The sequence below is a fragment of the Camelus dromedarius genome, chromosome 3 (genome assembly GCF_036321535.1).
Source record: "Camelus dromedarius isolate mCamDro1 chromosome 3, mCamDro1.pat, whole genome shotgun sequence".
Lineage (NCBI taxonomy): Eukaryota > Metazoa > Chordata > Mammalia > Artiodactyla > Camelidae > Camelus > Camelus dromedarius.
In genome coordinates, this window is record NC_087438.1 from 50,011,755 (window position 1) to 50,023,850 (window position 12,096).

The 12,096-nt window shown below is 46.2% G+C and overlaps 1 protein-coding gene across 1 annotated transcript in view; it reads left to right on the forward strand.

Moving 5' to 3' along the window:
• The window catches only part of ANKDD1B (ankyrin repeat and death domain containing 1B), a 56,007-nt gene that overhangs the window by 40,711 nt on the left and 3,200 nt on the right, over positions 1-12,096 (forward strand). Inside the window, exons 10-13 of the mRNA XM_064481639.1 lie at positions 2,165-2,263; positions 4,769-4,867; positions 7,641-7,736; positions 11,154-11,355. Coding sequence (XP_064337709.1) covers positions 2,165-2,263; positions 4,769-4,867; positions 7,641-7,736; positions 11,154-11,355 — 496 coding nt within the window. The remainder of the gene's footprint in view (positions 1-2,164; positions 2,264-4,768; positions 4,868-7,640; positions 7,737-11,153; positions 11,356-12,096) is intronic.

A 12,096-nucleotide genomic window follows, 5' to 3' on the forward strand; every position in this document is an offset into this window, starting at 1 on the left:
TTTTAATTGGCTTTGGTAGAGTTAACAGAGGCCCTTTGTGGTGGAATTAAATGGAGAAGCACTCCTCTGTTTTTAACTCTACTTTCAGTTCTCCTGAGAAAATAGTTTTTTCTTTCATCCTGCTTAGCCATTACTATTTATTGTATCAACTTGAGAGGAGGGATGTGATTAAACCATGATTGGTAGTTCTCGGAGAATGGCGTGAGGGGAATTGGCTCTGAACTTGCCTGGTCCGTCCAAGCATGCTTCCTGTTTCTCAGGAGGGACTGGGCCCCAGCAAGGCTGGTGGTCCCAGCGGGAAGGGCACTGTCGGTGTCCCTGGGACCAGGGATATGTTCTCTTCTTTCATGCTTAGTACCTCTAGAAAGAAAGTTCTCCCCGAGCAGAAGCAGCCCGCACAGAAAGGCTTCCCCTGCCACTGCCCTCTCCCCCACCCCTCTCTGATTTCCCTTGTTCACTCTTGGACAGTCTGCAGCCATGGCATCCCATCTGCCCTTCTCCTTCTCCTCTGGGCGCTGGTGAATCCCTTGCCAACTCACTGCATCTCTCTTCCATCCATCTACCCTTGTTTCCTGGGAAGGAGCCTGGTGCTGATGTTGGAGGCAGGAAGATCTGGGTTCAGATCCTATCTCTGCCACTTCCTAGTTTTGATGCCTCATGGAACTGATTTAACCTCTGTGCCTCCTGTATCAAGTGGGGAATGGAAGACCTAACTGCTGTGAGGTAGTTGTGAATGAAAAGCTATTAGCCCAGTGTTTGAAAGAGTGTGAACTGTTGGGGATGTGAGCATGTGGTAAGTGCCATCAGGAGAATGTGCTGGATGTGCGTAACTGATGCTGAGTAGTGTCCTCTATTGCGATTGAGCAGTGCTGCGCCCGGTCCTCACCACCCGTCCTCACGGCGTCTGCCCTCCCCCTCTCCACTCGCTCTGCTTCTCAGCTCACCTCCCACTCCCCCATAGTCTCACTGGATCTGCCGCTCCTGCTCTTTCCCACCTGTGCCCTTGCCCCCTCCTCCCCACCGGATGCCTGGCACCTCGCTCCCTCTTATACCTTAACTGTGTTCTCACCTTTTTCCCCCTCGTAGCTGCCTTTTCTTCCCCCAGAGACACGTTTTCTCTAGAGCCTCCCCGGGCCAGTGGCAGCAGTGGGAATGAGGCAGCAGGGGGCTGTGTGTGTGACCCTGGCGGTGGGCACTGAGCCTGGCAGGGCTGGGCAGGGTAGGAAGCCCACAGCGGAGGTGGCTGAGTGTGTGGCTGGAAGATGGGTGTTTTAGCCACAAAAAAGGAGGAAAGGGGAGCAGGCTGAAGGGCTTGGTGAACACACTGTGGGAGGCCTGAGCGTGAGCAGTGCCCCTGGGTGAGGGGGGCCTTAGTCCCACAACTGCCTCTAGGGAGAAAGAGCCTTAGATCAGAGCAACTTGGGAAATGCTGAACGCGAATGTTGCTCCTTGCTTGTGGCTATTCCCACTGCGCTTTAGCTCTTTGAAGGCTCTGAGAAGTCCTGCGGTGAAGCCTGTTTAATACTTTCTTAGCCTTCATATTTAAGCTCAAATGTCAGTTCTTCAGGAAGGCTTTTTCTGACCTCCAGAAAGGTTGGCCCTTTGCCCACCCCACATACACTCTCATACTACTCTCCGCTTTTCCTCCAAGCACTTATCACCATTTGTAAATGTATATTTATTTTGGGGGGGTATCCTTGATTAATTTTTTTAATGGAGGTACTGGGGATTGAACCCAGGACCTCGTGCCTGCTAAGCATGCACTCTACCACTGAGCTCTACCCTCCCCCGACAAACTGTATATTTATTTTGTGACTTAAAAAAAAATCAGTATTTGCTTACCTTACTAGATGGAAAGATTCCTGAGAGTCAGTCAGGTTCACCACTGGATCCCTAACATCCTGAAAAGAGCCTGGCCCATAGTAGGTGCTCATTGTCAAGTTCCAGAATGAATAAAGTGGGAAAGCTGATTGCTGGTGAGCAGGTTTGCTGTAGAGCCTTGGGATGGAAATGATGGCAAAGACTTAACTAAGGGCCCGCCACTGTGCCTGGCAGTGCTGGAATACAGGAGATGATCAGGAAACACCTGCTGAATGAGTTGCCTTTTGATCTGAATGATGAAACAAGAATCGATTGAATTTGAAATTTTCATTTCTTTCTGCAGCCTAAGGAGTCCCCTCTTCATTTAGCTGTTATCAACAACCATATTACAGTGGTGAACAGCTTAATAAGTGCACAGCATGATATTGATGTCTTAAATCAGGTAAGCTGGGCAAATCAGAACCTGGAGAGTCCATTTTTTTGTTTCAATGCAGTATGTGTTTAGGGAGCGTTTTAATCAGGTTCAAGGTGCTCTAAAGATTGGTGGGAGTAATAGGCCCATTCTTTTTTTAATCATTTTTCTTCTGTAACCCCCACTCCCACTTGCATACACTATTTTGTCTTTTTCAAACACACAACTGGGATTCAGCCCCTGCATTATTAAACTGTTCACATTTAACAGGCCCAGTATTTCTGACAGATAAACAGTAGCTCAGAGGTAAATTGCCAGAGGCTCTAAATTAAATCAAAAGATACTCCCCCAGTGTGAAATGTTGTAATTAACAGGGAGTCCTTCTCCACAAGAAGGAAGCTTTGTTTTTATATTATAGACAGTAAATGTGTCATCTTTTTGCCCAAAGGCAAAAGAGACCTCTTGGAATTTAAAAGAAAAATCACTATGAATTCAATCCACTGGAGCAGAACTAAATGCCCCATCAAAGGCATCCAGCACTGGCTGGAAATGGAAATACTGAGGTGAAGGAGTAAAGAGGATGGGGGTGGGCGCTGTCTGAGCCAGGGCCTGCTCTGGGATGGGCTGCCCTCCTCCAGAGGTTGGGAGTGGGAAGAAAAACCCTTGGGAGACTCCTCCCTCCTTCTTGGCTGCCTCTTCCCAGAGAAGCTTCAGCTGTGCCCCCCAGGTTTCCTCATCTGTACCCAGGGCACTGACTCAGATGTCTGCAGTCTGCTCCACCTCCAGCCTGTGATGTCACTGGGGCCGCATCTGAATGGGGACTTCACTCCTCTTCCGTCCCTTCCTTCCCTGGGGACCTTCCTCCTCTCCTGTCTTCTACTATCCCAAAAGTTTGGGGGAAGAAATTCTTGTTACTAAATACATGTATGTATTCAACTATGTTAATGCCGCAAATCTTGCCTCCTGGGCAGAATCTTTGCTCGACACGTGGACAGCACTCTGTGTGATTCCGATTTCACCGGAACCGGCTAATCCACTTGAGTGAAGGAGGGCTCACTAGGCTGCCACTCAGTTACAGAACTAGACTTTATTATGTATGTTTTTTGTTGGATTAGGAATACGCAGAATGTGTAAAAATAAGAAGACATAAATAAGCTAAAAACTTACAATTTGCTTGTAATCCCTCAAAGAAAGAGAACTCTTGTTAACGTTTTGGTGCATTTCCTGCCTTCTAGACTTCTAGCAGTGTGGGCAGTGAGATTTTATGGGTGTTTGATGTATGACACTTGTGTCTCTGATCCATATTGGTATAGGTCCTTGTTAGGTTTGTCACTCAGTGTAAGTTCGACATCTCAGATAATGAGCCCCCAGAGGGGCACATCACCATCTAAAAGTGGGTCTTTAATAAATGCTTTTTGACATTAATTGTGTTAACATCCCAGGCAGGTTGGCCCTGTGCTGTAGTAGGAAGAGCCGTGGGCTGGATGCCATTGTCCAGCTGTGTGACCCTGGGGAAGTTGCTTCCTCTCTCTGATTCAGGGCTTGGGCTAAATCATAACCACTGTTCCTTTCTGCCCTGATATTTTAGAGATGTCTTCACATCAGTATTCCTTTTGGTGGGAGGTGAAGATGAGTGATTTTTTTTGTGATTTCATATAATTCTCTGAAACACTCTTATCCTCTTGATAGGAAAATGATTATTCCAGAAAGAATAATTCCAGAAAAGTTAGAAGTCTTGCACTCCTTTACATAAAATGATGTAGGAAATTTACAAAATAAAGAAAAGCATCAAGAAGGCAGTAAAAATAACCTCCAACGCCTCCATCTAGACATTATCATTCTTCACATCAGTAATACATTTCCTTCCCTTTCTCTATTTTTATATATAAATTGAGCTCAGCTAGATATAATGTTGTTTCCTAAGGTTTTTAATATTGCATCTTAAGCATTTTTTAATTTTAAAAAAATCTTTAAAATCACTTTTTATTGTGATGAAATACACATAACACAAAATTTACCATTTTTATGTGTACAGTTTAGTGGCATTAAGTACATTCACAGTGTGTATAACCATCACATCCATCTCCAGAACTTTGTCTTCCCAACCTGAAACTTCGTACTCCTTAAACAACTCCTCATTCCTACTCCTCCTGCCCAGAAACCACTGTTTTACTTTGTGTCTATGAACCTGATTACTCTAGGTACTTTCTATTGAAATCATCTAAAAAAAAAATCATTTGGAATGGTTATCAACTATTTCAGTGTGTGGATATACTTTAATTTATCTCATAAGTTTCCTTATTAAACATACAACTTCCAATTTTTCACTGTTATAAATAACACTACAATGAATGTCCCCGTAGGAACTGCATCTCGCAAAAGATGTACCTATTTAAAAATATGTGACCTTATCTGTTTTCCCTTCTGCCTGCGTAGAACACTTCTGCTTTCACTTGACCTTTTCACTATGCAAGCTTTTTTTTTTTTTTTCTCTTTAACATGCTTGGATTCTCTTTTTGAAATTTCTCATGGCAGAGGCAGCAAACCCCTTTGCACATAGCTGCTGATCTTGGAAATGTGGAACTGGTGGAGACCCTGCTGAAGGCGGGCTGTGACCTGAAGGTTGTTGATAAGGTGAGTGCATGACCTTCGCTCTGCTCAGCCCAGCTGGGTGCTGAGTCCTCCCTGCTGGCTATGAGCCTTGAGGGGCAGCGTCAGCGTGTCCTTTGTGAAATGGGCACAAACTAGGGAAACCTTGCTCTTGACAGTCAGTGAAACATCCCAATTTTGACTGAGTTGTGTTGATAAGAAGATGCAGTTCCACAGGCTCAGCCGTGGGAGGGTTAGGTTGCAGCTTTACTGAAAGGTGTGAAAGACTCCCACCGTGTCTTAGTGGCCAGGCGTTCAGACGCACATTTTACTTCAGTCCTCACGCCTCCTCTGTGAGGTGGACAAGCACGTGCAGAGAGAAGGTGCAGCTTCCCCTTCCTGGTGTTGGCCCACACTGTTCATCAGCTCCACGAACCCCTAGCTCTCAGGGCAAACCTGCGTCCTCCTGGTCTATTCAGAACCACACATTTCACGTTTTACTTTTCTCTGTATGTCAGCTTTTTAAATGAGCTCTTTTCTTTTTTCTGATCATGAAAGTAACACAACTTGGAAAACATAGCAAAGCATGGGGAGGGAAAACCCAGCCACCCGTAACCCCATCACGCAGGTGGAATCCCACCAGCGGTAACGTCCGTTAGCAGTCAGCGTTAGTATTAACACTTAGCGTGAGTAGTTTCTTCTCATGCTTTCTTTTGTCCTTTATTCTGCTCTCTCAGTAACACTTAGCACCTCCAGGGCAGTCTTGTGAGTGGAGAATCTAGAGCACTGGGCAGAGAACTCATGTTGGGTCCTCAGCATGAGGGGGCTGGATGTTCCAGGGAACATGTCAGGGCTACAACTTGACTCCGTTTTCAAAACAGAAGCCGCAGTTTCCACAGTCTGATTCCCCAGACCTTCCTTCTCCCCCTCCCTCATTCTTCTCCAGGTTTGGCACCTGGTTGGCACCCAGGACATATGTAATTATTGAATAAAAACTACCCTTTCTACCTCCTGCCACAGTTTTTACCAAAGATAAGTGATTATTTCTAAGACTGAATTAAGATCTGGATGGGGAAAAAGGAAGGTTTGGTGTAAAGTTGACTCCCCCTGTCCTCTGGGCCTGAGGCGTCACAAAGCCCCCCGAGGGCCACCCACCCTCACCAGCACAAGTATTTAGGTCTCTGTTCCAGCTACACTGCCTGGGAAGGTTTCTCTAGGAGCTTGAAACCTCTGGCTCTCAGAATGCTGCCTTCCCAAAATAGGCTAATTATGGTGATTCAAATGGCTTTACAAGCCAGAATTTAGATAACGTACAATTAGAGGCTTGCTAAATGCCTGAAAAGTGCAGTTCTTCCTAATTTCATTACTGTCTCTTTTGATTGGAATCTGATTACTTTCAGCCCTAATTTTCAAGATCACCTGGGTCCTAGTGACTGGACTAACAGTCAAATCATTTGAATTGGTGGGAGTTTAACCTCACAGATACTCAGCCATGTGACAGTTACTGGGATAAATTTCTAGATCCCTTCGCATGGAAACATGGGCTTCAAAGATTGGAACTTCTCCTGGGGTTATCTCTGAGCATTCATTAATTATCTTCAGGATTCTTGAGTAGATTCTTCATGGGTCATTTGAAAAACAAATGAGAACCATCATCTTTTGCTTGGGAAAAAAATGAATAGATGTATAGCTTGTGCACTGCATGAAATCTGGGAGACACTGCTTGCAAAGCTGTGTGCTGTAGCTTTGAGCTGTATCCACCTTGCCAAAGGTACAGTTTTTGTAATTTGTACAAAGTATTACATGGGCTCCAGACCACTCATGCCCCAGATTATATCCAGAATAGCCCTTACTGGTAATTCCATTTGGTTAGGATTCCAACCCCTCATCTTTGTTTAGAGGTGGTATGAAATCATAGGAAAAAATTCTGGATCAGAGTCCAGTGAGCTGAATTCTGTACTGTGTAGTTTTACCATTATTGATACTATTCCGAATAAGATCCAGCTCTTTTCTGTCTCATTACTGCACCCTCCTCAGCACATGGTGTCACTTCCTGGTCTAAAGTTGCTGTTGAGGCTCCTGCCATCATGCAGCATTCCACTCAAGGAGGAGGAGAGAAAGAAGGGGAATGACATCCCTCCTCTCTTTAAAGATACTTCCCAGAAGTTGCATGTGCTGCTTCCATTTACATACCATTGGCCATAAGTTAGTTCACATAGCCAAGGTTAAGGGAGGCTAGGAAATGTTCAGGGTGTCCAGTGGCCAGCTAAAATCAGGAGGTCTCTTCCTGTGGAAGAAAAGGCAATTGGGAGAGCGGAAGGGGACATACGACCTTGACTAAAGCCTCTGCCAGCATAGGTGGAGTCAGCCTTTGGAGGAGAAAAATGTGTGATGCTGTTATTTACTTGCTGAGGACTTCCCAGTGCAGTGAGCCAGGGAGACCCCCACCAGTCTTGGAGAAATGCTTGGGTTCTCATTGATAGCATGTGTGTAAAACATCACCTGTTGATGGTGGGTCCCTAAGCCCAAATCCTTCCTCCTGCCCGGCTGACACAGCACCAGACACCATCAATATCTAGTGTCTCTTGGGCAATTACCACGTGCCACACACAGTCCCAAGGGCCCTGTGTGCATTATCACTTACCCCTCACCACTACACAGGGGTAGTTCTTGAGACTCAGTGAAGCTGGGGACGGGCCCAGTTTCGCCCTGCAAGGAAGCAGGAGGGTAAGGATTTGAACCCAGGCCCCCTTGCTCCAAAGCGAGAGCTCCTAACTGGTAGGCCCCATTGCCTGACGCTGTCACTTTTGACTTTTAGCACGGGAAGACTGCCCTGGCCCTGGCCGCCAGGAGCAACCACAGCCTCGTTGTGGACATGCTCATTAAAGCCGAGCGCTACTGCGCCTGGAGAGAGGTGAGGAAGGACGACTGCAGCTCAGCAGGGTCCTCTTCTGCACCCCCTTTTCTCCCGAGCAGTGTGAGGTCCGTGTAGTTCTTTCTTCTGCTCTAGTGGGCATGGCCCTGGTCAGAGCAGTTATAACTGTCCCTTCTGTCCTGTGCTGTCCCATTCATGGTGTGAACAGCTGCCTCTCATCCTCCCCTTCCTTTGTCAGCACAAGTGGTCAGAACTGCGTGTGTCTGGGCCAAGCAGGCCAGTCCACGTCGGCTCTGAACAGCCGGGCGTGCGTGCCCCGGGGGTTGGCTCCCGGCTGTGCCCGCTGTCACACAGCCTCTGGCTGCGGTCCCTTCTGGAAGCTCCCAGACCCACATTCTGCTGAGTGGTAAGGAAGTTCATATTTACAGTTCTGCGGTTTTCCACACAGCCCTGTGCTGGCTCCTCAGCACTCAGGCATTCTGTGACAGCCACCAAAACCCTATTCATCCTGAGAATACAAAACCTGCCTCCAAGACATTCCTTGCCTGCCTTCATTAATACTCCCTGTGACAGCTGCCTCTCACGCAGCTTCTCAGTAGACCGCCCTCCCCTCCAAGGCTCAGTTTCTTTACCAGATACCACCCTCCATTTCTAGTAGGCGTTGTCATCCTAGGCTGATGTCCGCCCTGGTCCAATAGGCTCGAGCCAGAATCTAGGTCCTAGTCCCTCACCTGTCTACCCCTGAGGAGCCCCGAGCCCAGATGACTGTCTAATTCGCCAGTCCTGGGAAATTTCCCTTAAATCCTTGAGGCAAAATGCTCGATTTGCCTCCTTGCTCGCAGTCCTATTTAATTGGCTCAGTAGTCCTGGTATATGTGGATCATTTGAAAGGTCACACTGATCTCTGCAAACTTTTCTTACTTGCCTGTAAAACAAAATTAAACCAAATAACATTTGACGCCTAGAGTTCTGTTTCATCTCCTCCTTCCTTCTCCTCTGATTTCTACTCCTTCTCCTTTTGCCTCTTTGTCCTTGTCTTAGCCTCATTCTCATTTTCTAAGATCATCATTGTATTTTACTGAGGATGACTTACCCAAGTTCCATCTTTTCTCTAGCTCTTTATATTGTAGTTTTCACATTTTCTCTAAAAAGTTGGAATATTCATTGGTTCTATTTTTAATGCCTGTTAGCATTTTAAGAGATGAATAAGCCTTCTTTCCTAACAAATCTTTAAGATGTGAGAGTTAGATGAACTTTGAAAATCATAAATAATGCATAAATATAGCTGAAGTAGACTCCCAGAAATGTGCAGAGTTGTTAACCCTGGTGACAGCTGGGAACCTGCGGTCTGGAATGGGAGGAAGATTTGTTTTTTAATATATATTGTTAAAAAGCTTCTTAAAGGGTATGTTTTCAACAATGCAAAAAATGCATTTATTGTTGTTATTTAAAATTCTCTTTGTTATTAAATAAGTTTATATTCTGGCCTAATATAAAATGGTTCCTAATGAAAAGACTGAAGAGGTGATTGAAATTTCCTCTCTCATATCCGTTTATCTATCTGCCTAGCCACCCCATCATCTGTCATTAAATTCAGCGGTTCAGAGGCAAATGGGAGCTTCCTAAAATCCAGCTTATGCTATTTTTTTTCATTTTTCAGTTTTGTTAGGTAGAATTGTTACAATTTGACTGCACATAGACAATATGTTGCATGTAAATACATATATACAATATACTGCACATATTTTTTTAAATTTATATATATATGTACTGTTCATTGTTTCTAAGAATGTTTAGAGCTTTAGCTTTTTAAACTTACATAGTTATGAAAGGAATCACTGGCTTATGGTATTTTAATGTCAACTAGTCCAGGCTTATATTATTCCTGCAAATTGTTCAGTGCTTTGTGGGCAAGCTATTAATTCTTCTTCTGACTGTTGAAAAAAACCTGGGCTTTCAAAGTCCCTGGCCCTTCACTATGGAAGCCTGAAGGGACTGCCTAGCCCAATCCTGGAATGTACAAACCTTGCATGATTCTCAAAGAAATAAAAATGCTATGATGCAGAGCCAAAAGCAGAGGCATTTTGTACTCCTCCCTTTAGTTGGTGGTGTCTGGGGCTTTGATATTCCTGGATGGAACACTTCCAGGAGATGGAATGAGGAGAAAAGGGAAAGTACAGTGCCTGCAGCTCCCAAGCTTGTTGGGCGCCCCTACTCTCAGCCTGACCTCTCTTAGGATTTCCCGGGAGCCGGGCGCTGGGGGAGTAGTGCGAGCTTGGGGTGGACACGACCCTGCATTCTAGGCCTTGAAACAATTATGGGAAATTCACACCTCTCATTCCTTTCCCAACTTCTGTGCACAAAGTCCAGATGCTAGAGAAAGGCCTTCCCCTTGCCCTTGACCAAGTTTCCCAGGAGTTGGTAGACCTTCTGGAGGAGATTGCTGATGCTGTGAAGGGTGCGGGCTGATCCGTGATGGGGGCTGAGGCACAAGCCCCACCACGTTCTCCTCACGGGTCTTGAAAACCAGGTCCCCATACCCTTTAGTGCACTTCCTGCCCCAGCAGGATCTTATCTTTCATTAAGATCCACTTTTATGTAAATGAAAGATGAGAATAGATGGGAAGCACCAGGCCTCTAGGTGGGCTGTGTGAGCTGCGTGTCCCTAACTGATTGGCACCTCCGGAGGGAGGCTTGTCTGGAGCTTGACATGTGCCTGACAGGTGCAGCACTAGGAAGGCATGACACCCACCTTCACTTTGAGATTTTCTCCAGTTTTTTGGGTTGGATTCTGTAGGACTCTGGTGGATTCTTAAAAAAAGTTCAAAAGGAACCTTTAAAAAGTCAGAAAACAAGAATCAGTTAAGGCATGGTGGTGTTGGGCTGAGCCTGGCTGCACTGCTGTTCATACAAAGTGACATGGACCCCTGTCCTCTCCAGTCCTTGGCCCCAGAGTTAGGCTCCTCATTTGCTCTCCTCACACTCACCAGAGAGCAGGACGAAGTGAAGGACCAGCTATGGGGTCTAAAAAAGAGTACATTCAGTCTCGGCTCCCTGAAACTTTGATACAAGAAAACCAAACGCCCAAAGGAAGGGAAAGGGATATCGGAAGAAAGTAAGGGCTTTAAAGATGCATTTGTTACTGTGACATTTCCTTAGCCAAGACACCCCCTCCGTTTTCTGTTGGGGTGGCCAGCAGGCTGAGATAGAGGCACGGGATGCAGCACGGCAAAATCCCTCACATCTCCTGTGTCAGACGGACAGTACTCCGGCTTCTCATTTCAGACATCTGCCTCTGTCTTAGATGACGAAAAGGATCCAGTTACAATATTGAAAACATAGTTGCGGTTACCACTGTAGGGGTTCTATCTGAAAAAATACATATGAATATCCTCTGAAATAAGGCAACAGGTAGAAAATGTCTGACATCATCTGTTACTGTTACCTTCAACCTAGGAGCGTGGGGAGAACGTCAGGGACCCACCCACCAGCTTTACTCTGACATTCAAGCAAGACCACAGTCCGGAGACCAGGCACATTCGCAGTCTCCTCTGGGACCTGGCTTACCATCAGCTGAAGGCCAGTGAGTGGCAGAGGCAGGCCCGTTCGTGGCACTTTACAGACGCCCAGATCAGAGCCATCGAGGAGCAGTGGGCAGGTGAGCACGGCCCGGCGAGGTGGGCAGGCGGCATCGGTGTTAAAAGAGCCCTCCTTCCCGACGCATGTCTTCCACGTGGGTGCCCTGGGCTTACAATAAGGGGCAGATGGCAGGGGCCCAGGAGTGGGGACAGTTAGTTTAGGACCACAAAGGTGACTGAGGACCTTGAGACTGCCAGTACTCACAGGAATTTGCAGGAGACTGAGGTTTGCAAAGGGTGATTACTTTTACTGAGCCATGTTAAAAGGTGGCATTTTAGCCTAACAGGAAATTAAGTGAATTGGGCACCAAGGAAGCCAGGATTTAACAGTCGGCTTCTCACTCCTGACTTCTCGAGTTCCTTGAGATTGTCCTGGGGTGAATGGGTCCATTCCCTAACAAAAGGCTCACTGGTTAGGGCTTCCACTCCAGAGAGGAATCCCTTAAACCACGCCTGGGGCAAGAGGTTCTTGTGGGACCTGGCCTTGGTGAGACCTGCTGTGCCATGAGAGATGTGGAGGACGCAAATTGATGACTGTCTTGGTTGGAGGATTCCAAGTCATGGAATTGTTTCAGCCAGACTCCAGCTGTTAGTGAGGTTGGGTCAACTGGAGTCCTTAGCTTTGCTTTTTTATGATTTAATCCAAACCTAGGAAATATAGAAAGTTTGTTTGTATTATCAATTAATTAGCATTAAAGACAAAGAAACAAACACTTTTATTGGCAAAACTTTCTGCTCAGAGGGCTGTCCTTACACGTCTG